Source organism: Prunus mume, linkage group LG1 (genome assembly GCF_029339155.1).
Source record: "Prunus mume cultivar Tortuosa linkage group LG1, ASM2933915v1, whole genome shotgun sequence".
Taxonomy (NCBI): Eukaryota; Viridiplantae; Streptophyta; class Magnoliopsida; order Rosales; family Rosaceae; genus Prunus; species Prunus mume.
In genome coordinates, this window is record NC_142698.1 from 7,083,310 (window position 1) to 7,110,433 (window position 27,124).

Below are 27,124 nucleotides of genomic sequence, written 5' to 3' on the forward strand. Positions count from 1 at the left end.
CCCCCACATAGAATACACTTTATAAACACACCCAAAATCCATTTATTATATAACAAATTAGTGTTCAAGTTCCTATAAATTACAGGTCTGCCACTATCAAGCCCAACACCAAACAAACTCAAAAGACACCCAAAACAAACCCAGCCCAAACTTATAAACAAGCCCAAACCGTAACTTTCGTCCAAAAAAAAAAAAGTAAACCGTAACTTAAAAAAAAGTAAACCGTAACTTCCAGCACTTTCATTAAACGTTCTCTGCAAAACGTCTCTTCACTTCACTCATCGTCTTCATCAAGTCAAATCGTCTTCATCAATTCGTCTTCATCGTCGTCGAAACCGAGACTCCATAACCACCACCAAGATTGATCTCGTTTCAAAAATAAACACCAGACACTGACCTAGACAAAATTTCAGAGAACCATTTCAACAAGAAAACGCTTCAAAGGTAAGACATTTACAAACCAAACCTTTACTGTAATATTGATTATTTGCTACAAAGATCCAGTCTAGGGTAATAACAGTATTTTAGATTTCACTGTAGGACAAAATCTTGAAACTATATTGGATTTCACTATAGGACTGACTGCATAGGACCATTACTCTAGTCACTAATTTAGCGGCTAGCATGCTGATTAATGGCTATAAAGTTCCAGTATATGGTAATAACACTGATTGTTCCCTATAAAATACTATATCTAAGGCATGTCTACCACTGTCAAGTTCCAGTATAGATAAAGTTCCAGTATATGGTAATAACACTGATTGTTCCCTATGAAATACTATTTCTAAGGCATGTCTACCACTGTCAAGTTCCAGTATATGGTAATAACACTGATTGTTCCCTATGAAATACTATTTCTGAGGCATGTCTACCACTGTCAAGTTCCAGTATATGGTAATAACACTGATTATTCCCTATGAAATACTATTTCTAAGGCATGTCTACCTCTGTCAAGTTCCAGTATGGGGTATTAACACCGATACTTTACTGTCGTGTTCCTATTTCTAATGCAGGTATACCAATTAAAAGATGAAGAACGAAAGAGCCAGAAGAAACTCCAAAACAAAAGGCCAACAGTCATCATCCAAAACAACAACAAACAAGAAGCCAAGCAGATGGGAGGACCCAATTATGTGCAGATCAAGAGCAACATGCTCTCTTTTGCAACAATAATTGACAACATCAGACAGAGACTTGAACGTCGGCACGATGTCTTAACACTGCTATCAAAGACACCTTTTTGGGCATTAATAGAAGCATATATCCAGAGAAGGTTAACAAAGGTAGAGTGCATGAAGTCTAACTACGACATTGTGAGACTCATACAAGTTTATGACACAAAGACAAAGAAGTTCAAGTTTAATGATGTTGACAGCGAGATGAAAAGCAATGATGTGGCTGAAATTTTTGGCTTGCCAAACAGTGGCAAGAAGTTACCAAGCACAACAACCTCAACAAGGCCAAAATTGCAGTTTGTAGAGAAATACTTCGGCGGTATAAGAAGATAACAAAGACTTCAATTGATAAGTGCTTGAATTTAGCACTTGAAGATGAAACAGAAGAGGGTGCTATGGATGTAACAAGATTGATAATCCTACAACTCTTCATGACCAATCTATTCTGCAACTCTGGTTGTACACTTGCTTGGACATATACAACCACAATAGACACCTTAGAAGAGATGGGGAAATATAATTGGGCTCGAGGAGTTTTGGACTACATGTATTTTGGATTAGAACAAGCAAAGAAGAACAAGAAGGACAAAAAAAAGCAGCCAAGCGTGAGTGGCTGCCTAATCCTAATACTGGTAAGAACACAAATCTCCAAACTGCAAATTCGTAGCATTATTCTAATGATATGAATTGACACGTGATATTTCAAAAAAATATTGTGCAGTATTGGCTGTGTCAAAGATCTAACCTGCTCACTCCAATTCCTGGAAGAGAACAAATGACACCATTGTCAAATGGAGTCTTCAAGAACTCAGCGCGAAGCTTCATCATCTAAACAACAACCAGATAAAGGTACTCTTTCCTTTCAAATAATCTGCAAGCTGATATGACAACATTGTTAATACCATGTCATGTACATACTTGTTAATACCATGTCATAGAAGTAAACTATGAATACCATGTCACAGAGGTAAACTATGAATACCATTTCATAGAAGTACACTATTAAAACCATGTCATAGAATTACACTCTTAATACCATGTCATAGAAGTGCACTCTTAATACTAACTCTACTCAACAAACAGATAAAAAGCACTAAAGCTCAAGAGCCAGATGATGATTCTGAAGAAGAGAATGAAGAGAATGATGATGATTCTGAAGAAGAGAATGAAGAGGAGGATGATGGTGCTGAAGAAGTGAATGAAGAGCATGATGATGATGCTGCTGAAGAAGTGAGTGAAGACAAGGATGATGTGAAGAGGTGAATGAAGAGCATGGTGATGCTGCCAAGAAGAAAATGAAGAGGAGGAGGATGTCTGAAGTGAATGGAGACCATGATGATGCTGCTGAACATCAAGTCCAGCAACACCACCAGGTACAAGAAGACCTCCAAAATGAAATCCCGAATACCGGAATTCAACGTTGTTTGAGGAAATTGTTAGATCAGTACCAGAATACAAGGAGGATGAAATACAGCTTACAAAAGAGTATATGATGGCGATCAATAATGCTGCTGAATATTGGACGAAGAAAGGAGAGCATCAAAAGATCCGTGATGCAATAGCATCTTGCATTAAACAGAATAAATTGATTCAGATGCTGTACAATGAAAAAGAAGAATTATTGAAGCATCAGCAGCAACTGCAGAAGATGGTTAAGGAAGCAGCACATCACAAGAAAGTCATACAATTAGATGTTCATCAGGAAAAATCCTACATGACAAAGCTGCAGCTAGAAAATGATCAACTTCTTGCAGAGAAGATTTCCTACTTGGACATTATTAATGAAAAGGAAGCTGTTATTGTCTTGTTGAGAGATCAAAAATTAGCGCAAGAACTGCAGAGTGAAGAGGATAAAGAAGAAAAGAAAGAAGGTGAAGCAGAAAAGATAAAATCAAGAAAACCAGATTCCTCATTCCCTAAAGCAGAGACGAGAGCACAAAAGAGAAAGGCACAAAAAAAACCAGCCAAATCAAAGAAGAAGGCCAAAGGTTCATTCCTGCAATGGAATACATATCAGGTCTACAACATGCTGGATGAACTCTCACAAGAAAAGCTGAGAAATTACTGGAAAAATTCAGTTGATGGGTAAGGCAATGTGTTTCATTCATTTTCAATGCAAGATGCTATTATTGAACATGCATTAGAAAATAGGATTTCATTGTGTTATTACCCTATACTAGAACTTTACAGGGGGTAGACATGCATTAGTTATAGGATTTCAGAGGAATCTAGCAGTGTTATTACCCTATATTGGAACTTTGCAGTGATAGACATGCATTAGATATAGGATTTCATAGGATACAAGCAGTGTTATTACCCTATACTGGAACTTTACAATGGTAGACATGCGTTAGAAAAAGGTTTTTTAGGAAACAAGCAGATATTATTACCCTATACTGGAACTTTATTGAACAGTTCTTTCAATTTTATTGCCATTTTTTCTAACTACAAATACTGTTACAGCACTGCTTTTTGGCAAGGGACAAGCATTTTGTTCAAAGATGACATACAAAGCTTATTAAGAGATGCTGAAATTTATGGACAAATCATAGATGCGTATGCCGAGATACTTCATCATGATGAAAAGAAGGACCCTAAAAGACAACAGAATGCATACATCACGTGCTACGCATACGTAAGATCATAGCTATCCCATTACTTCTAGTAAAAATCACAAATTATTCATCTTCCTATACTTTTCACATTCTCTCTAATGCCGAAACTATTAATTTTGCAGAGGTATCTCACAGATAAAATGCACCCAAGAACATTCGATGAATATTTTGTCAAACTCCTTGAATGCATAGGGAAAACTTCAAAGGTGTTCATACCAATAACGGATGGCGGACACCACACCCTGCTTGTCTTCGACACCAATTCATTGCAATGGACGCACTACAACTCATTGAGGGGGAAAGAGCAAACCGTTGAATACTACAACAAAAAAGCAATAATTTTGGTAAGACAGACTCCTACTATGAACTGTTAATACAAGGTATGAACAAAACAGTTAATCAGTGAAGCTAACAACATACTTGCCTACAATGCAGGCAGACGCAACAAATGTCTTCCTCAATAGTGTCAAGGAATGTGCTCCAACAATTCTAGAAAAAAACAGCTTCACACTTCTTGAGTTCAAGAAGCCCGTCTACAATGAAGAATTGACCGACGAGATTGCAAAACTTCTTCGAAACCTGAAAGTTACACCAGCAATTGCTCAAACAATACAATATCTGATGAAACATGATCCCACCAAATTCAACTTTAAGGAGGACAGGGAATGCGCCCAACAACCTGAAAAGTCGTAAGTTTCACAATAACACTTTTCTTCCCCCAATTCAAATTAAACTATGATTCACTAAATGTTGCATATATATATATGTGTGTGTGTGAATTTGCAGAAACGATTGTGGAGTATTTGTCATGTACTACATGCAGAAGTTGTCACAAGGAAAACAAATTGAAGAAAGCTTGAGTACAGAGCATGTGTGGGAAATGAGAAAAGAAGTTTTATTGAAGACAATGGAAAGTGAAAAAAGTTGGTATTTCACAAAAGAGAATGAAGGATGAAAGCATGGATTTCACAAAATTTAGAACTATAAAATAGTAAATGTTCGGCTTCTAACTTCCAAATGTCAAATTGTTAATATGTAGCTTCTAACCAAAATCTTTTGATGCTTCTTAACTTTCAAATGTCAAATAGTTACTGTGTAGTGAGATTCAAATGTAAAAAATTGTTACTCTATAGCTTCTTCTATATTTCAAACTGCGAATTAACAGTGTTCAAAATGCGTATTAACAGTGACTTTCAAAAAGCCCAGCCCAAGTTGAGAAAATCAAGGTCAGAAACGAAATAAAGCCCAAAACAAATCAACCAAGCCATAGAAAAATACAGAAAAAAGGCCCAGTCTAATTTGACAAAAAAAAGCCCAAACAAACCAAAAAAAGAGCCCAGAAAACTCAACAAGCCAATAAAGCCCAATTTCACTAAGCCCATTGAAAAAAAAGAAAATATCTCAACGCAGAGTACACGCACGCACCCAAAAAGCGAAAAACCCACTCACCCTCTCACTCCGATCTTTGCGACGCGACCCACTCCAAAAGCAGGCGAAAACCTCCATAACCACCAGGCAGGAGACAACCTCCATAACCACCAATCAACGACAAACTCCATAACGAGAAAGCCGGCGAATCGAAGTTATATTCTGCCATAGCCAAAAGTCTTCAAAATCGACACTACAAAAAGCAACTGAGCACAAGGACAACCAGGAAAAAGGGAAGAAAATTTCTTCCATAAACATCGACAGAAAGGTACAATCTCAAAAACCCACAATGACTTTCCACTTTCGTCTTAAGATTCTGCTAACTAATGCAAGAGTACCACGTTTAATACAGGTAACCAACGAAAAGGTCCAACAATGACGAAACAAACACTCAAGATTCTTCACAAATGGCTGACAAAGCATCACTATCAGACTCCCAGGTATTACAAAATCTCTTAACGTCAAAGTCCAATAGCAATGTTTTGAAAAGACGCATGTTTCGACTGCAAATGTATACGTTTCACAACTGTTCATACCATGTCATAGAACTTGAACTGTTAATACCATGTCACAACTGCTATTAATACCATGCATCTTGCTCTTCTAGGGCCTTTGCGAAGCGGCACTTGAAGACCAAAATATATAGCATCCTTTATTAATCAAAATCTGTGATCTGCTATGCATCTTTCTCTTCTAGTGCATCGCTTTGCAGTGCACTTGAAGACCAAAAATATATAGCATGCTATGTATCTTGCTCTTCTAGTGCACTGCAAAGCAGTGCACTTGAAGACCAAAATATGTAGCATCCTTTGTTAATCAAAATCTGGGACTTCTATGCATCTTGCTCTTCTAGTGCAACATGCACTAGAAATGTATATGAAAAAAAATCGTAGTGCACTAAAAAAGAGAAGCATGAGGTTCAAATGCATAGAAGTAAATGGTTAATACCATGTCATAGAAGTATTAATACTTATGTTTCATCTTTCTTTTGTTTAGTTAAAGTAACCTATTTGTTTCACTTTGCAGGTGGTCATATGGAAAAAGGTAACCGGGTTGAAATTCAAAAAAAAAGCATACAAAAGGATCACAAGCCAGCAAAAGCACAAAACAGCATCAAGAAACACACAAGGCACACCACCAACAACAGCAAAAGCCAAACTATCCACACCCAAATCCGCAAACACACTGAAACCAAAGAAAACAACGAAGACAAAAAAAACACAATCCCAAACACAAAAACCTCAACCAAACAGACGCAATAACCCAGATTATGTGCAGATCAAGAGCAACATGCTCACATTTGACAACACATTGCAAACGGTAAAAGACAAGCTTGCAGCAAGAAAGGACGTCCTCAAGATCCTACAAAAAACGCCATTCTGGAGCATCATCAAGGCTTACATGGAAGGTCAGTTAACCAAGGTAGAATGCCAGAAGTCTAATTATCAAATAATTAAACTAATCAGACTCTACAACCCCGCAACCAAAAAATTCAAATTCAGTGAAGGCAACGAGCATGAAATTACAAGCAATGATGTGTCTGACATCTTTGGATTGCCAAACAAAGGAAACAAGTTGCCAAGCACAACAACTTCCACAAGAACAAATTTGGCCTTCGAAAAGAAGTACTTCGAGAAGTCAAAAAAAATCACAAAAACTGAGATTGATAGGTGTCTGAACACAGCAATAGCAGATGACAGAAAGAAGAATGCAATGGATGTTGTCAGGTTGTTAATCCTAGAGCTCTTCATCACAAATCTCTTTTGCAACTCTGGGGCGACAATGGCTTGGACCTTTTTGACTATGATCGACACATTAGAAGCTATGAACAGCTACAACTGGGCACAAGGAGTCTTAGATTACATGCATTATGGACTGGACCAAGCCATAAAAAATAAAAAGGACAAGACAAATCAACCAAGCGTCAGTGGTTGCCTTGTGCTAATCCTGGTAAGAAACTACATCCATTTGTTAATCCTGTTATATTATTTGTTTTCATGTGCATTAACACTTTATATTGAAAAACATGTTTGCAGTATTGGCTGTGTGAAAGAACTAACCTGATCAGTCCAATTCTGGAAGAGAAGATCACAAACCATGTCAAATGGAGCCTTCCGGAGCTCAATATCAAGCTGAATATTGCAACATATGAAAACATTAAGGCATTTTTCTTACTTCCATAAACATATATAATGTTAGTACACCATAATTACTACTGACTCCAATAATTCAACAGATAAAAGCTGCTGACAATGAAAAAGAAGAAGCAACAAAGACTGATCATGCAGACCATGAAGAACAAGAAGAAAATGAAGAGGATGATGACTTTGTTATCACACTTAAAGATTGGGTAAGATAACCTACAATGATCCAACATTTATATTTCAAAACTGAATTGATAGTGTACAAACACATATACATGTATATAAATTTGCTAATACTTTTTTTTTCCTTTCTAATATTTGTGATGATAAAGAGTCAAACACAAAAGGAAAAAGCGGATCATATTACCTGTAAAGAACTTCACTTCCATGAAAATGTGGACCAAAGTGCAACCCAGACAAAAACTCCACAACAGGAGCAAAATGAAGACAATGCACAATCATTGGGATGCAAAGCAGATGATGAAATTGAAGAACCACCAGCACAATCATTGGAATGCGAAGCAGATGATGAAATTGAAGAACAAGGAGTTGACCTTAGTGCGGACTTCGGTGACGGAGGAGGACACTGTTAATGTCCAAAGAATGAACCCGAACTTGACAAACAAGAAGAAGACTTGACTCCATTTTTGTGGACATAGTGGGGTCAATCCCGAGTACTACAAGCATGAAATAGCCCCTACCCATGAGAAAATCCAGCAATGAAAGAAGCAATCGACTATTGGATTGAAAAGGCGATACTCGAAGGATATGATGCATCTGCTATAGAATCCTGCATAAAGAAAAATTCATTCATTCAACAAATATGGACCTGAAAAAGAAGAGTTGGAGCAACAAATTGAAATATCAAAAGCAGCTTGAGCAAGAGAAAAAAGAAGGTGCAAAATTACAAGGGGAACTTCATGCGCTCAAATCAAATAGGAGACACTACAGGAACAACATGAACTACTTGAAGGGGAAAAGTTGTCCTGCATTGAGAGCATGAAAGAAAAAGACACTGTTATTGCCTCTTTGCAACATGTGATGGGAAAAAAAATCAAACAAGGTGAACAAGGAGAAATTCCGATGAAAGAACAAGCTGATAAGGAGAAAAAAGATGAGAGAATAGCAGAAGAAAGTGAATTGGAGATGCAAGAATCTCCTAATGATGAAGATGAGAACGCCGATGGAAAAACTCCTGAAAAGTTAGTTATCATGCAAGCAAAAGAAGTAGGAACACGGCAGTTGCTCTGGCATCAAAATAATCAAAGACAGAAAAGAGAAAGCCGCAAAGAAATCAGATTACACATACCCCGAAGCACATAAGAAAGGCGAAAAAGAGCAAGCCAAAGCGAAGATGAAGCAGCCAACAAAAAAAAGGAGGACAAAGATACATACCTTCAGTTGCACATGTATGAGGTCTACAACAGGCTGGATGAAATATCAAAGAAGAAGTTGGAAAATTACGAAATGCATCGATTACGATGAGTAAGCCAATCATCACGAATTACACTGTTAATACTATGCCTTAGAACTGTCATAGAATTACACTGTTAATACTATGTCATAGAACTGTCTTGTCATTAAACTATTATGAGATTATCATTTTTAAACAACATTATTGTCGCAGGGACGCTTTTTACGTACAAAATAGGACAATATTGTACAAACATAACATTGAAAAGCTGATGGGAGATGGTCCAATTTCTGCACTAATCATCGATGCTTATGGAGAGGCACTTAATGATAATGCGAAGCAGAACCCTCAGAAACAGAAAAATGCATATTTGTCCGCCAATAACTATGTAAGATCACATCTAATACATCAATTTTATATCATCAACATGCTCACTAATCACCAACACATGACTTTTGCAGATGTTTTTGCGAGGTGCCTCACACAAGCTGACATATCATGCTTTCTATATGCCACTCCTAGAAAATATTGGAAGAGTTGATAGAGTGTTCATACCAATTACAGATGAGAACCACCATACGCTGCTTGTCTTTGACACCGGTGCAGCAAAATGGACACACTTCAACTCATTCAGGGGGACATCAGAACGAACTCTCCAATATTATCACAAGAAGGCAATTGTTTTGGTAAGTAAGACTGGTGATTAACACTGTTAATACATAGGACACTAAATTTAAAGGAAACTAAGCACATACTTGACTATGATGCAGGTTGAGACAGCAAATATATTCCTCTGTCTTCTTAAGGAATGTGCTGCAGTATCACTGAAAACAAAACTCGTCCAAATTCCTGATTTTGATGCCAAGATGCCGAGAGGGCTTAATGAAGCTTCAGCTAGAATGATATCAAAAATACTTGCCAGCAACGAACTTACACCAGAATATGCTCAGACAATGAAGTATCTGATTTGTCATGATACTACTAACTTCAAGCTGACTGAGAACAGAGAATGTCCCCAACAAGCAAACAATTCGTAAGTTACGCAATAACAGTGAAACTTTCATCCTATTCAACTAAAAAAATACTGAAATAACTCCTGCATGCGTATCTCTATTATGCAGCAATGATTGTGGCGTCTTTGTCATGCACTTCATGAAGCAGCTTTCCAAAGACCAACAAATAGAATCAGATTTCAACAAAGAAAAGGTCTGGCAAATGAGAAAAGAAGTCCTCATGAAAATTATGAGCAATGAAAGAAGTTGGATTTCCATCAAAGAAAGAGAAGAGAGAAATGCAAAATAATGAAGTTGTAATCAAATATTTTGCCAAAATTCTTGCTTATATTGTAGTTTCTTAGGACTTGTGTAGGTTTAGAACATTGAAGTAAAGTGATTTTCAAATTCAAGTTATGTACTTATTCAAAAACCAGTTTATTTACGTGAATTAACAGTGTATGTAACCTGAAATAATGGTCTCCATAGCACTAAAACAACTAAAAAGGTGAACTGCAACAAATAACAACGCACTCTCAATACAATGTTAATGCTATTTGATAGAAATAAATTGTTAATACCATGTCATAGAACTATCTTTCAATTTCAACAATGGCATGAACAGTGAGCATTAAATAGCGTTCGTTCATTTATAGATTATTCAAACAGCAGTAATGCTTAATTCATATCAAACTTCAAAACCGAAATTTGCAAAATACCAAAAATGGTAAATATTATGTATTAATACCAAAAATTCAAAGTGTATTCATATGCAGTGACTGCTATTTCACCGTATTAACAACTTGCATATCAATTTCTATTCCTTTCAACTATGATTGTCATTAATCAATCACATAGCACTTTAACTAGTTAAAAACTAACTACTCTCATTCAAGTCTTTATACTCAGAACCTTTACATCAAATAGGAACCTTGCAAGTCCTCCTATTATGACGATCACAAGAACCGCATCTCTTGCACTTCACCTGCCTTTTAGTTTCACTGCTTGACTTGAAGCGCTTTGTCGGAGGTCGTCCCGGAGGCTTTCTTGTATGAGGAGGTAGAAGAAAAACATCTCCAGGAGGAGGCTTCTCAATATCAGGTATGGGAAATATAGGGGTTGCATAAGTAGCCTTATAAAAGTCTGCCTTGTAATACTCATCCACAAAGTTGTACAAACATAACCCGGAATGTTGGATAACTTGAATCGCATGCTGACACGGAAACCCAAGCAATTGCCACTGATAACAGGAGCAAAACCTCTCGTCCAAATTGACCATAACACTCAAATCAGCATGAACTTCAAAAACAGATTCACTCGCGCGACATATCCTCCAATGACGACCCTTTGCAGCTAAAGTCTTCAACTCATCCTCAATAACAGGACACAAAACACTACTCCATTTCTCGGATGCAAGCTTCCTCCTAGAAATCATCTCCATCATTTTGATCCTAACAGTGTCAATCATCTCATAAATTGGAAGCCTACGCACATCCTTAACCCATGAATTAAACGACTCGGACAAGGCATTACTAACCTCCCCATACCTCTTTCCCGGAAAAAATGCATTAGCAAAATTTTGGACAGGGAGATCAGCCAAAAACTTATCAATTATTTTTGAACCGCCATCATCTCTTAATTTTTTCAACGTATCTTGATATTCCTCAACAGTCGGTGCATACAACAACTTACAAAAAAGCCATAAAATATGATCCTTGAAAGAGGAACCAACAAAGCATGCGGATACTTCTTTTTCAAGTTCTCTTTCAAATGATATAGACAAAAACCATGGGGAGAAGCAGGAAAAACAGTCCTAACAGCATCGATAATAGCACCATGCCTATCAGAAATGAATGTAAGTTGCCTACCTTCATCAACCAAGACTTCAGATATCCTTTCCAGAAACCACCTCCAATTATCCACAGTTTCACCGGATACAATCGCAAAGGCAAAAGGGAATACTTCTACAAGAAACAGAGAACTATATTAGTTAGTTTGAACTGTAACAGTGTTACCACATAAAGCAGAGTAAAACTACAATGCATAAAAATACTAAGATGCAGGGTATGAACAGTATAGAAACTGTTCATACCACTCAATGGAAGTCAACAACTACAGCATTTACATTTGCATAACTACACTGTTCATACCACTCAATGGAAGTCAACAACTACAGCATTTACATTACATACCTTTATTTCCATTCTTTGCAGTAGCTCCTAGAAGAGTACCCTTGTACTTGTTTGTGACGAAAGTACCATCAATGAACAGCATAGGCCTACACCACCGAAAACCATCAATGGAGGCCTTAAAACATATAAAGATCCGCTGGAAACGAGAACCATCCTCGCCACAGTCAAGCACACAATGAGATCCGACATTGCTGGCCTTCAAAACATTCACATACCAAGGCAGGTGAGCATAAGACAACTCCTCATCACCATGCAAATCCTTAGTAGCCGACTCCTTCCCATACCACGCAACATGATAAGGGATATCCAATCCATAATTCTCCTTCAAATCAGTAATCAGCTCAATAGGCCTTACCAAAGGATTGCTACGAACCTTATCTTTGACAATTGAAGACACCAAACGAGAACCCATTGCCTTATTTCTCTTCTCACGGATCAAACCACTGCAACTGTGTGCATTATTTAAGTTCTTAATATAAAAAAATCCATTTACATTCGACTTAACAGCATGCACATGCCACTCACAGCCATTTGATTCCTTCTTAGCACACACAGCAGTAACACGACGAGGCTCATTTTTCAAATATTTCATCTTAAAACCATTCTCAATCGAGTACTTAGCCAACTTATCACGGAATTCACAAACTCCACCCTCAAACTTCTGACCCTCATGAGTAATATAACCCTCCCAATCAGTAGACAAATACTTACGACCTCCACAACTACCATATTTGCCTAAATATTCACTTCCATACTCACTGCTAATACCATCAAAATCCATACTCAAACAAGGAGAAGCTGCACTTGAATCAACAATACTACCAGTTTGAATTGAATATTTACATGTATCCTCATCTTGTGCAAAACTGTAATTGTTAGGAACAGCCTCCAACAAAAAAGGAGAAGCAATTATGTTCAGATATCAGCTTGAACATAATTCACTACAAATTTTATCCCTAACAGCAATGTGAATTAATTGATCCTTCGTCAGTCCACATACCATAAACATGATTTTCAAATCATCATCCAATTCCAATAAACAATTGGAGCAATCCGTATAAGAGTACCTCAACTCAAAATGACCTAACTTCAGCTTGAACCTACTACACAACTCGTTAGACAGCCAATCAAAAGTAGTAGTTGAAGACAAAATAAGCATTAAAGTTCCACCACCATAGGTGCACTTTGCCACTCTCGAATCATCCATATCTATACAAAAAAACAACAAACAAAACAAAAATGACTACTAGCAATAACAGTGGATGCCGAGTATTAACAGTGAATTATAGTCGACTCAAAAACCAATAGTGCATAAACAGAAAAAACACGAATATACTCAGATTCAACTGAAAAAACCTCAATTAATATGAAAACCAAATCGAATATCACAAAAGTTTCACCACACCTCAAATCAAAACACAAGAGCAAATCCACAATCAAAACGAATCTGAAATCAATCCAAATTATAAACAAAAAGAAACGAAAACCTAATCAGCAACTTAATTAATCGAACATGAAATCACCAAAAATCAGACTACAATATAATCGAATCCTCAAAAAACGAATATGAATTCACAAGAAAAAATCGAAATACCTCAAAATAGAAGATCACAGATCGCACCAAGCTCCAATCGAGTCTCTTGCAGCGCAATATCAATCCACAAATTACCAAATCAAACAACAAAGAACAAAAAAATTGAAGCAATAGAACTCCAATCTACACCATACTGAGCTCAGAAGAATCCAAAAAGAAGATCTGAAACCACATCATCTGAGCTTCGTTCGAAGAGGTGAACGAAGCTCGCCGTTCAAGAAGCGAAGCTCGTTTGGAATATTTGATCTGTGAAATTTGCCAAACAGGTTTTTATGAGGTCACCAACGTAAATTTTCAGAAATTCCTATCCTAGCTGGCGAATTTTGGGCCTGTTTCAAAGAATTCGGACCAAAAGGTCAAAACCGTAATCTAACATAAAAAATAAATCCAAAAATTGACAGCTGTTGGTTTTTGGGTTTATTTTGGGTGTGTTTATATGTTTTAAATAGTCTAGGGTTTTATTATAGTTTAATGTCTAGAATTGGGTGTTTCACTAATTTTCTATTAAAAATAAAATAAAATCCCTAAACTCTCCCCAAAATCAATCCATATTCCCGACGATCAATCCCTATCCCCAAATATCAACCACCGCACCATCGCACCATCATCTCTCTGCAACCAACCACCGCACCATCATCCATAACCACCCAAACTCACCACCAACGTACCCACCCACAACCACCGTACATGACCGGGTTGTCACGGCCAGGCCAACACGAGAAGAGAACCTCAGCGATGTGGCCCCGGATGATGGTCATGTGCATCATCATCTTGCAGCGGCTCGTAGGCATGAACCCAAAGACTTGCGCCGTTGAACAATGTCGCCGGGGGCGGCGTAGATGGGATGTTGTGATGTGAAGCAGCCATTTTGTTAGTTTTTAGTAGAGTTTTGATTGGATAATTGTAATGGCTAGCTTAATATTTTCGACAATTTGTCTATATACATGTTGTATGGATATGGTTGGTGGATGAACAATGGTAGACGATTATGTAATGGATTAAAATGTGGGCATATGGCAGTCGGCGAAACGGACGTAAGGAAGGGTTTATGGACCCACTAAAGGGTGAACACAATGAGAATTTTTCTTGTTTTGGACTTCTGGTATTTCACATTGAATAGAATGAGAATGTGTGGTCCAGACTACTTAAGATTTGATGCCATAACAAGCCAACTAACACTAAACAGAATACTCCCTCACTTAATGGCCAAGAGAACATGAAAAAAGGAAATGGAAGCTTTGGATTTAACAATTAAGTTACAGCTGAAATTGTAAGACTTCACACTTTTTTTGAACTAGTTCTTGGCATTCAGAAGGGGAAGCTCATACTCAATTCATGCATTGATGAAAACCGATGCTAAGAATGTTAGTGTTTTGAGTAGGCCTCATCATTTGGCCCGCGGGCTCATGGGCCGATGGGGCCCGCCGGCCCATTGGAAAAAGCCGGCCCGCCCGTTATGGGCTTTGAGATGGCTGCCCGCCTTGGGCCGGACTAGGCTTGGGTGCTTGAAGCCCGCCCGCCCATAGGCCCGGCCCGATTAAGCCCAAGAAAGCCCGGCCCGGCCCACCCACAAAAGCCCGGCCCGTTAGGCCCGCATAGATATATAATTATGTATAAATAAGAGTTTAGGATTAGGATTATATCACTTAAATCACATATATAATTTGTTTCATTTCATTTACTTTTCTTTACTCATTCCTAGTTTATAATTGGATGATTAGCACATTAATTTGTGTCAATTATTAATACAACAATTATATATATATATATATATATATATATATAAATAAGATGAACAATATATCATATCACTAAACATAATCATATCACGAAACATAATCGTACTACTACCACCAAATATAATCATGTTTTTCTTGAACACATCACCAAACATTTACATATTTATTTATACCATCCTTTAAAAAAAATATCTTTTTGATACTTATTATTTTTTTAAATTATTTCTTAAAACGTATTATGGTCTAATTATGTAATAACCTCAAAAATAATACTTTGTTTTATTATTTTTGTGGAAAATCTTATTAAGTTGTGTGACTTTATTGAGTATTTTATGAATTTGGTTTGATGTGAAAATATTGGAATTAAGTGAGTTTAATCTCAAATTTAGACTAAAATGCCCTTATGATTAAGTTTATGATTTTTTTCGAATGAAGTAGGCCCGTTTCGGCCCGGCCCGTTGGGCTTAGCCCAGCCCGCCCAATGGGCTTTCTCAAGCCCGACTTATGGGTCGGGCTTGGGCTTTGAATTTTCTAAAAACCGGCCCGACCGGCCCGGCCCGGCCCGATATTTTCTCTTTCCTCTTTAAAGCCCGGCCCGGCCCAAGCCCGTTAAATTTGGGCGGGCTAACTCGGCCCGGCCCATTGACGAGCCCTAGTTTTGAGTGTGTGAATGGAGAGTAACGAAGAAGGGAAGAAAGGAGAAGCAACAAGAATTGTAAGACTGCTCTGCTATACGTGTAGCGGAGGAATACACATTTCTATTCAGTCTCTCTCTTACAACCTCACACACTTGGAGTGAGGGAATATAATCATTAGGCACAATAGCTGGATCCCTTACATCACAAGGTGATCTCAGCCATTCATTTAGACATCCAATGAGATCCTTACACTCGGCTTAAAAAACTTAAAGAAACGAAAACTATGTTAACTAACTCTTAAGTCAGTTTAAAGGCTTATAATTCAACACTCCCCTTTAAGTCTTGAGCTGATTTAACTCCATGCATACTCTTGAGATCATTGAACCGATCTTTAGCCAATTGTTTGGTGAAAATGTCTGCAAGTTGTTCACTTGTAGGACAGTACACCAAATCAATGATGCCTTCTTGTAGTGCATCTTTGATGAGGTGATAAATAATTCTGTCAATATGAGTTGTCTTCTGATGAAACACAGGGTTCTTAGTGATGACAATTGCAGATGTGTTGTCATACTGCAATGGAGTTACTTCTGTATGAAGTTCCCTAAAGTCTTCTAACACAAATCTAAGCCAAATGGCCTGTACAGTAGCTTCGATGGGCTAATGTACTCTACCTCTGCAGTAGACAATGCAACACAATTTTGCTTAATCTGAAGCCCAAGAGAAAACATCACTGCCAAAGGAGAATGCATATCCAGATGTGCTCTTACTGTCCTCAACTGATCCACCCCAATCACTGTCATAGAAGCCAATCAACATTTCATTTTTTCCTTTCACATACTCTAAACCATAGTCTAGAGTCCCCTTGATATATCTTAGCACTCGTTTAGTAGTTCCATAGTGTTTGCTTGTAGGACAGTGCATGAATCTAGCAAGCAGGCTTGAGGCATACATGATATCTGGTCTAGTAGCAATTAGGTACAAGAGACTGCCTACAATGCTTCTATATTGCTCCTCACTTGTTGCTCCACTTCCATCATCTTTGGTTAGCTTCTCAGTTGCTACAGGAGGTATGGTCACAATCTTGCACTCATTCAAACCAAACTTGTTCAATAGAGAGCTTGCACATTTCTTTTTGTGGATGAATATGCTAGAGCTTGTTTGAACCACTCCTATAACAAGAAAATGATGTAGATGACCCAAGTCTGTCATCTCATATTTCATCATCATGTCTTCCTTGAATTCATCCAACAATTCCTTGCTACTTCCTGTATACACAATGTCACCAACATAAATAGAAACAATTAGAATGTCTTTGTCTCCCCTTGTCTTGGTATACAAGATAGCTTCACTTAGGCTCTTCTCAAAACCACACTGAGTGAAGTAGGTGTCTATCTCTCCATACCAGGCTCTAGGTGCCTGTTGTAGTCCATAGAGAGCCTTGTGCAGCCTATACACCTTAGCTTCTTTGCCTTTGAACACAAAACCCTTTGATTGGTCTATATAGACTTCTTCTTGCAGTACACCATTTAGGAAAGCTGATTTTACATCAAGCTGATATAGCTTCCATTCTTACTGAGCAGCTAGAGCAATGAGAGTTCTAATGGTGTCCAATCTAGCCACATGAGCATAGGTTTCATTGTATTCCAATCCAGGTTTCTGAGCATACCCTTTGACAACTAACCTTGCTTTATTCTTTTGGACTTAACCATCTAAGTTTACCTTTGTTTTGTAAATCCAATTGACTCCAATAACTAGTTTCTCAGTTGGTCTGTCCATTAGTTCCCATGTACCATTTTTTAAAATCATTTGTAGTTCATCTTTCATAGCTTTTAGCCATGATTTGTCTTGAGCTGCCTCTGTAGATTACACTGTGCAAGAACATCATCTAACCTTTTCCATTTCAAGGGTGAGTGGTCATAAGCTTGAGTATTCCTCTCTTCACTGCTTATGCCACTTAAAGATGTGTTGTGATGATGCTTGAAGAGGTAATGGACTCCTTTCATGTCGAATTTGAGTCTGAGGTGTTAGTGCATCATTCACATCTTCGTTTTCCACATTAAAACCAATGTTACATTGACTTCCATCTGTAAATGGTGTCACAACTTTACCAATGTCTTCTGTCTAGTGCTAAGAGCTTTCTTCATCAAAAGTGACATCTCTTGATAGTGTGAGTTTCTTGGAGATTGGATCAAAGATCCTATATCCTTTCTCACAAGTTGCATATCCCACAAACACCCCCTTTACACTTTAGGTTCAAGTTTATGCCTTAGTTTAGTTGGCACATGAACATAACACAAGGAACCAAAAATTTTCAAATATGCAATACCAGGCTTTCTTCCATTGTAAGCTTTAATGGGTGTGATATTGTTCAAAGCCTTGGTAGGACATCTATTTAGAATGTATACAGCTATGTGAACATTTTTTGCCTACAGGAAATAAGGTATTCCTTTCTCATGTAGCATGGACTTGGCCATTTCAACCACAGTCTTATTCTTCCTCTCTACCACCCCTTCTCAAGTTCATGGCATTCAAAGGCATGAATAAGGTATTCCCTTCTCATGTTGCCTTTGAATGCCATGATCTTCACAAAACTGTATAAACTCAGAAGATAGAAATTCTCCTCCTTTGTCACTCCTCAAACTCTTCACCTTGTGTCCAGATTGAAGTTCAGTCAAGGACTTAAATTTTCTGAAACAATTGAAAGCCTCGAACTTGTTTCTCAAGAAATACACCCATATCATTCTTGTGTAGTCATCAATGAGCAACATGAAATACTTGTTTCCTGCAATATACTCATTTCTCATAGGGCCAAAAAGATCAACATGAATTAACTCAAGGGGAACACTTTCTCTCAGAGCTTGACGTTTTAGAAACTATTTCTGTGTTGTTTTCCAATTTGACAACCCTCACACACACCACTTTTCTCTTTTAATTGTGGCAATCCATGCACCTTGTGTTTGTCTTTCAATTGTTTCAGTCCTCTAAAATGCAGATGTCTTAGTCTTTTATGTCAAGTCCATGTGCAATGAGTACTACTAGCCTTCATAAGCAGTTGATTCTCAGCTAGAAAAGATAAAGGATAGCACCTGCTCTTCTTCATTGGAACCTTGATGATGAGACAATTCATTGAAGAACTATCAAACACCTTGCACATTCCTTTTCCAAACACCAAAAAATATCCATGCTCATCTATTTGCCCAACACTTAGCAAATTCTTTCTCAATCCTGGAAGATACATCACTTCTTTGATGTATTTTCTCCCACTAGTTGTATCAATGACCAATGAACCCATGCCAACCACATTCACAAGTGCACCAGTTGGCATTTGCACTTTCCCAGCCACATTTGTCCTCACATCAACAAGTAGATCCACATTACCAATCATGTGATTGTTGCAGCCACTGTCAATGTACCATTCTCCATTTGTTTTTGTCTCAGTGGTGGCACAATTTGCATAGAAACAATTTCCAGTCACCTCCATTTGGTTTGCACAATTTGCCTTTTACAGTCTTACTGCAGTGCTCTCTAGCCAAATGTCCAAACTTGTCACAGTTGTAGCACTTTGGCTTCCCTTTGTACCTACATGCACCAAAGTGGTACTTTGAGCACACCTTGCGTTGAGGTTTTGCAATTTCTTGGCTCACTGATTGAGATGAGCTAAATTGCTGTGCAGACTTGCCCTGTTGAGGCTTGCCTTTTGATTCCCACTGCTTGCCTTTAGAATTCCAATTTTTCTGGAACTTGGATGAACCAGATTGAGTAGCATTCTTGTTTTGACCTTTTGAGCTCACAATGAATGAGGCAAAAGCCTTCTCAGACGTGTCAATGCTGTGCAATTTAAACCGCTGCTCTTGACTCTTCAAGATAGCAATTACTTCTTGTAGTTCCACAGTTTCCAGATTCTTTGTGTTTTCAATTACAAGACATATAGGATCATACACCTTACTAAGACTAATTAGAACCCTTTAAACCAGCCTAGCATTTGAAAGAACTTCACCAAACGTTTTCATTTGGTTACTCAACTCATTTAGTCTAGTAAGATAGTCAGGTAAGGATTCATTATCACACATCCTAGTATATTCAAATTCACGTATGAGGTTTTGAAGTTTTACCGATATGACATGATCTCTACGATGGTATTCTCCATACAACAAGTCCCATGCCATTTCGCAGCGTCTGCATTTGCGATTAGTGGAAATCGGAAACTACATTCTGTATGATACACATAGCTTTTGCATCTTTCATGAAGATTGCAGTCATCTTCTTATTGGCTTATTCATTTGAAATTTCTTAAGATGTTTTCGTCTTCTTCTTTGAATCAAAAATCGGAATCCCCTTCTCCACCAAGCTCCATAACCCATATGATTTGAATATGATCACCATCTTGATTTTCCAGAACTCATGGTTCTCACCAGAGAAAATCGGAGTTCTCACCTCAAAGCTTCCAGATCCAGCCATGTCTGATCTCAGAGGCTTCCCAAAAACAAGTTGTTTTCAGATTGAGGAGAAATCGAGATCAAGCAGCTTCATGAGCTTTGAACAAGCTTCCAAATGCCCCTATCTTTTTTTTTTCTTTCATAGCCAGAACGCCCAGATTTAGATGATCAAACTTGGCTCTGAGGCCATGTTAGTGTTTTGAGTGTGTGAATGGAGAGTAACAAAGAAGGGAAGAAAGGAGAAGCAACAAGAATTGTAAGACTACTCTGCTATATGTGTAGTAGAGGAATATACATTTCTATTCAGTCTCTCTCCCTTACAACCTCATGCACTTGGAGTGAAGGAATATAACCGTTAGTCACAATAGTTGGATCCCTTACATCACAAGATGATCTCAGCCATTCATTTAGATATCCAATGAGATCCTCACACTTGGCTTATAAACTTAAAGAAACGAAAACTATATTAACTAACTCTTAAGTCAGCTTAAAGGCTTATAATTTGGTAATGTATGCATTTTGGGGTTTTCTTTTGGCTTCCCTTGACAATTTTGTAATAGAATTTTTATTGTTTTTATCAAGCTCAAGTTTAGATTAAGAATAGCTTCTCTAGGGTTCAAGCAAATTGACAAAGGTAAATTGTGCATTGCATCACATTGCATTAAATTGATTTCATAAAATGATGACTAGTCATCTGTTTCTCGTATGACTAGTCATCCTTGCTCTGTAGGATTTCCAGCTGGATAACCAACTATTTTGTCATATTCTCCTTTCTCTCTCTGCTGCCATGTGTTGATTCTGACCTAGGGAATTTTTGGGTGTAAAGGCCAAAGGATTCCCATTTTGGTAGCAGTCACTTTTGTAGGCAAGTTTTGGAAAGTTTCTTGACAAGCTCATATTTATATATATTTTACATCAAATTCACTTGTCTTTTCTTAGTTAGTTCCTTATATTTTTGAGCTATTTACTTTGTTTTTGTGTTTTGTAGGATCTGTCAAGCAAAGAAAAGAAAAATAGCACAAGTGGGATTTTAAGTCACAAATTCGTCAAAACTGCCTGTGCAGATGAGCTGACTTTGGAAGCAAGTTGCGAACAGCTCAGAATGAATTAGAGAACGTGCCATATATGCTTGGAAAGGTACAGATGTCTATTCTCTGGAGCATTTTGTGGATTGTTCATATCATTTTTCTAGAAGCAATAATGGCCGTTTTAACACTGAAAGGTTCACAAGAGGCCCGTTTTAACACTGAAAGGTTCACAAGAGGCCCGTTTTAACACTGAAAGGTTCACAAGAGGCTGAGCAGTTTGTAAATGCAATGAAAGCAATAAACCCAATAAACCTAACAGCCAAAACAGATGCAGCAAAGAACAAGCCAGCGGAAACCTATTCAATATCTGAGGAAATGGAATTAAAGATGGGGATTAGGTGTGTTTATACCAAAATGAACAGCCAATATGCATTGGACACGTGGACCAGACTGAAGCTATGGTAGCCATCGGCAATAAGCTTTGGTACCCCTCCTACCGATCGCACGATTAGGGCAACTTCTCCCCAGGGACATGTGGCAGTCCCACAATTGGAGTCCACAGTCCCATATCGAAATTCTAAACAACTTGCACACCTCCCAAGTTCTATAAAAGAGGACAACTATCCCAAATTGGAGGTGATCAGAACTTACGACATACTACCTATTGATATGTAGTTCAATCTTACTAAATCATTATTTACTTAAGCATCGGAGAGCCTTCGGCCGGTACCACATCGGTGCCTTAGGTCTTACCGAGCGTTTGCTATCTTGTAGATTGCACGCCTATCGAGACCCAGAGCATACCGAAGGCCCAACATCATTAAGTTGAGCGGAAAATGTCTGAACCATTTTCTGCGTCAACAGCTTTGGCGGTGTTTGTGGGAATCGATAAAAATCAACCTACAATTCCTTAAAAAAATAAAAATTAAAATAAAACACACATGGGAACCACTTCACCAACGTTCTTATCGGAGGATGGGCTACCGTTCGCAGGCAGCGAGCTAGCCTGCGCTTCCCTAGCACTCCCTTCGTAATCCTTGGCGGTCGGACTACGGTCGAGCGGGCTTCAGCCCAAATGACTTCCCCGGAAGGAAATGGCTAAGCTCCAAGAACATAACGACCTCCTCTCGTCCAAAGTAGACGAAACCCGGTGGATGCTTAATCGCAGGAAACGCAGAATATCCAAGCCACGGAACCTTCCCAGTCTGCGCAGACTCGGCGTAAGAAGGGGAAGAAGGGGCAAATGCAACCGTCTGCGCCTTCCAAAGCAGTTGGTAGTCCCGGCTCCACAAGACCAGCCTCACATACCGAAAAAGGTTTACATCGATTGTCGCCATCGGATCAACGACAAGGAGGCCGAATCGCAAAGGTCCCGATCGGGATTAATGCCCACCTGCGAGACTCACGGATGAGGTCCTCGGAAGCAAATCACCCCTTAGGAAGGTCCAAGGGTTGGAGTCGGACGTAGAATCGACAACGAATATGTCCCCTCCAAAGGCGCCGAATCGAACTACAGTTCGGAAACTCCCACGAGTATTCAAAGGCAAGACCACCGAGTCGCGGAGAACTTCCGAAAACTACTGATTCGAGGAGGTTCCAAGCGAGACCCCACTATCCGTCTGCTTTTCGGAGAATTTAGAAGATGGAAAACAATCGAACCGGTCCCGGGAACCTAATTGGGGGAAACTTGGGACTCTTTATCGAGTGCATCATGAAAGTGCAGGCAGGAGGTACAGCCATTGCGCATACCGTTCTACATCGGCGTGGAGAACCCCTTGACGCATCTTCACTCTTTTCAATCGCGATCGGATGCAAGGGCCTCGGCGACGATTGGCAATGCTCGTTGTTCACATCCTCCCTTACGGCCGCTTGAACGGTTCTACCGTCTTGAACTAGGAAGTAGACTCGTTTGACGAATCTGAAGTAGATTTTCTCAATCACTTCATGATCTAGACAGATCGCTTGTACTCTGCGATGATTTGTACACGATTCGGCAGAGAGAAGACGAACTCCTACGAGGAATACGTTGCGCGCTTCATCATGAATACTCGAGGTGTCCGAAGCACGGACGATAGGACACCTATGACGCCTTCAAAAGTGGCCTTGGTCCTCTCATTTTTGGTATCTCGTGCACAGTAGCAACTAGGGCACATATGACGAATCGATGAAGCGGCACCACGCCAAGGCGAATATTTCAACTCCAAATACAGGCCTTGGCTCGGGAGGAACCAACACCAAAGAGCTATTCAGGCAAGGATCATCATACCCTCCTAGGCGGCGAATCGTCGGCAGGTCACAAGGAAAGGACGACCGTGATAACCGGCAAGGAAGCTCAAAGAAGGGGCGTGGTAAATACGGTCGTAACGACCACCGAGCGCCACTACCGAATCACGACCGCGCTCAAGAAGTCTTCACTCTGTTGAATACTACATATGAGGTCGTCCGATGAACGAATACGACCAAATCCCGAGCCAAACAACAAAAAGCCAATCGGCAAGACAATCGGGATACCGGCAAATTCTGCCCGATACCACTAGCATAACAACCACAACACCGTCTGTCTAGGTTAGGACCTATCGGCAGTGTCGGTTTGCCCATCGCCTTCGGTGTTGCCTCTCGAAAAATGATGACCTACAACCAATTCCTCATCGTCGACGCCCAACGGCATACAACGCCATCGTGGGACGGGACGACACTCACTAGAGTCAAAGCACACTTGTCCCCCACATGTTGCTAATGAAATTCCCAACTAGCGACCGCACTCGCCCGAGGGGACCAGCTCACGGACTTGCTATGCACGACCCTCAAATAGGTAGGCCCCAAACCTCCAATGAAAGCAATGTCGTGAGAGAGGTGCGAAGCGGTGGCGGGCCTATAGACGACCCAAGGGAAGAAATGCCGACACCGTTAGCACAACTGCCGAGGAGCTGAAGCGGTGGTAATGCTTGAACAAGGAACATCCCGATCGGTGCGTAAAGATCGGCACCACACTAAATCCCAACCTACGAACGCAGTTCATTGACTTTCTGCGGCATCACGCGGAGGTCTTCGCCTGGTCTTACGATAATATGCCCGGCATATGACTCGACGTCATCACCATAAGCTCAAGCATCTCCCCGTCTATAAACTAGTCGAAGAAGCGCCATTCGTATGATGTCGAACGGTATGAGGCTATGCGTACCGAAGTTGACAAGCTTAAAACCATCGGCTTTATTAGGAGGCTACGCACATGCGTCCCGCTTGCCAACTCGCTTATGGTTCGGAAGGCCAAAGGCGGATGACGAATGTGTCAAGATTATACCGACTGAACAAGGCCTGTACCCGGACACGGTGCCGGCTTCATGGACGCCTATTTAGGGTACAACTAGATTTTCATGGACCTTGCCGATAGCGAGCATAAGACATTCATCACCGACCGCGGGTTGTACTGTTACAATGTCATGCCTTTCAGCTTGAAAACGCGAGGGCAACGTATCAACGGCTCGTCAATCGATTTTTGCTAAACACATTGGCAGCATTATAGAGGTGTATGTCGACGACATGTTGGTGAAAAGCCGAACGGCGGGGGGGCATCTAGAAAACTTAGCCCTCATGTTTGGTATCCAGCTTAGGAGATTGGCGGATCCCAAGTCGAAAACAGCCACGCGGATGCACTTTCACGTTTGGCCGGCAATAAACGACAAGATCGGAAGGAAGGCGCCGATGGAGATATTGTCCCCCCAAGCACGACAACTGTTGAAGTATGTGCCGTGACGGTATGAGGACACGTGGATGTCTCCAATTTATGCTTTCTTAACTAACGGAATGCTACCCACCGATAAGTCCTAAGCCCGGAAGCTACGGTACCGATCGAAAGATACACAATATTAACGCGTGTTTTGTACAAGCGAGGCTACACCACGCCGTATCGAAATGCCTTACCAAAGAACAGAGGGACTATGTCCTTCAGAAGTCCACAACGGAGTCTGCGGTGACCATTCAGTGAGTCCGATCGGCGGCACACAAAGTCTTCCGACGGGTATTTTTGGCCGACTTTACACCAAGATGCGAATGTGTTAGTCAAGAAGTGCGACAAATGCCAACGGTTCGGTAGTGTCCCTCACATCCTTGCCGAGCCTCTCTCACCAATTGTAAGCCCATGGCATTTCGCCCAGTGGGGACTAGACTTGATCGGTCCGATGCCGCAAGGCAATGGTCAGGTCAAATATGCTGTGGTTGCCGTGAACTACTTCACCAAATGGGTAGAAGCCGAAGCCTTAGCAACGATAACGGCAGCCGAATGGAAGATTTCATGCGGGACGAACATTTATGCCGATTCGGTATCCCTTACGCCATCATCACCGATAACGGCGGTAATTTGACTTCGGAAGCCTTTAGGCGATTCTGCACTTGCCTCAAGATCAACTGTTCTTAGCTTCGCCACCACCCCAATCGAACGGTCAAGTTGAAGTAATGAATAAAATAGTCAAGAAGCTATTGAAAGCAGCGGTTTGAGAAGGCCAAAAGAGCTGGCGAGAAGCTTCGAAGCATTATGGGCCATCCGGACATCCTACCTAACGGCAAGGAAACTCCCTTCTTTCTTGCCTATGGTTGGGAAGCGATGGTTCTGTGGAGATCGGAAAGTCCTCCTGCCAAATGGAAACCTATGCACCGAAAGTAAATGAGGAGGCACTTGCATTAAGCCTCGACCTGATCGAAGAACGCGGCGCAAGCTAACCTTCGGAATGAGGCCTACAAACAGCACGTCTCTCGGTATTACGACTCAAGGGTCAGACTCCGCTCTTTCCGAATCGGTGATTGGGTCATGCGAAAAGTCTCATTGGCAACTAAGAACCCCATGGAAGGAACCTTCGGACCTTCCTGGGAAGGACCTTACGAGATCATCGGCATCCAACGATCGGGAACTTATCGGCTCAGAGAGTCCAACGGAAAGACCCTCGGTCATCCTTGGAACATGGAGCATTTGAAATATTATTTTAAATGAAGTCACCTAGCCTACGGCAGGATGAAAATGTAGTTTAAAAAAAGGGGGCCTTGGCCTATTTTTATTCACGACTTTGGCGTATCATGTTCCTAGCATACGGCGGGTTTTAATTGTAAAAGCGAACTCCGGATGTATTCTTTCCTTCGGCGACTATTGATGAAAAGGCCTTCGGCTTATATATTCACAACCTTCGGTGTGTTCATTAATCTCTTTTCGTTTAAAAGATACGGTAGAGACCATCGGTCGCAGTATACTACATTTTTAAAACCCTTTTTTAGCCTTCGGCAATTAAGGTACCACGGGCAATTAAGGTACCACGGTTAACTTCCCTATTTTACAAAGCCTGTTAACGATTGGAAGTTCACCTTATTTAGCCATCGGCACTTTAAAGGTTCACTCCAACATTATTATTACTAGCCTTCGACAGTAAGTCTTTGGTTTAGCCCTCGGCAAACTATATTGTTAGTTTCCCAGCCTATTATAAATCGGAAGGTCACTTGCAGCTAATCTTTTATTTAGCTCTCGGCACGTTAAAGGTTTACTTCAGAATTATTCTATTACTAGCCTTCGGCAGTAAATTTTTAAGCCCTAGGTGTTGTACCGATTATGTGTTCACTTGAGTTTTAATTCCTACTAGCCTTCGGCAGTTGATCTTTTTAGAGCCATAGACAACTAAAGTGGTTAAAGCAGAAACATACCGAAAGTGAAACTACTTGGACAATGAAATCAGAAAATTGAAACAGCT

At 39.9% G+C, this 27,124-nt stretch overlaps 2 protein-coding genes and 1 long non-coding RNA gene across 3 annotated transcripts; 2 read left to right on the plus strand and 1 right to left on the minus strand.

The window, feature by feature from the left end:
• Positions 1–2,495: 2,495 nt before the first annotated feature.
• LOC148920881 (uncharacterized) lies at positions 2,496–4,164 on the plus strand. The gene is made up of 3 exons (XM_089047322.1): positions 2,496–3,260; positions 3,639–3,810; positions 3,913–4,164. The coding sequence occupies exons 1-3, from the start codon at positions 2,665–2,667 to the stop codon at positions 4,162–4,164; spliced, it is 1,020 nt and encodes a 339-aa protein (XP_088903448.1). The 5' UTR covers positions 2,496–2,664.
• A 5,091-nt stretch (positions 4,165–9,255) lies between these two features.
• Positions 9,256–10,138, plus strand: LOC148920882 (uncharacterized). The gene is made up of 3 exons (XR_016123379.1): positions 9,256–9,462; positions 9,547–9,809; positions 9,898–10,138. It is a non-coding gene; the product is annotated as an uncharacterized LOC148920882 (long non-coding RNA).
• Positions 10,139–10,687: 549 nt separating this feature from the next.
• LOC148920883 (uncharacterized) lies at positions 10,688–13,167 on the minus strand. Its single transcript, XM_089047332.1, has 4 exons — positions 12,961–13,167; positions 11,961–12,846; positions 11,497–11,732; positions 10,688–11,455 (listed from the first exon to the last, which is right to left on the minus strand). Exons 1-4 carry the CDS (start codon positions 13,165–13,167, stop codon positions 10,688–10,690), a joined length of 2,097 nt encoding a protein of 698 aa, XP_088903458.1.
• Positions 13,168–27,124: the final 13,957 nt, after the last annotated feature.

Excerpts from the sequence above, each read along its gene's own strand:
- LOC148920881 (XM_089047322.1), top strand. The coding sequence starts at position 2,665 with ATGATGGCGATCAATAATGCTGCTGAATATTGGACGAAGAAAGGAGAG. Across the intron at positions 3,261-3,638 it reads TGGAAAAATTCAGTTGATGG|CACTGCTTTTTGGCAAGGGA; the intron begins GTAAGGCAATGT and ends ATACTGTTACAG. Across the intron at positions 3,811-3,912 it reads ACATCACGTGCTACGCATAC|AGGTATCTCACAGATAAAAT; the intron begins GTAAGATCATAG and ends TTAATTTTGCAG.
- LOC148920883 (XM_089047332.1), bottom strand. The coding sequence starts at position 13,167 with ATGGATGATTCGAGAGTGGCAAAGTGCACCTATGGTGGTGGAACTTTA. Across the intron at positions 11,733-11,960 it reads TGCAAAGAATGGAAATAAAG|AAGTATTCCCTTTTGCCTTT; the intron begins GTATGTAATGTA and ends TGTTTCTTGTAG. Across the intron at positions 11,456-11,496 it reads AGTATCCGCATGCTTTGTTG|TTGTTGTATGCACCGACTGT; the intron begins GTTCCTCTTTCA and ends CTTTTTTGTAAG.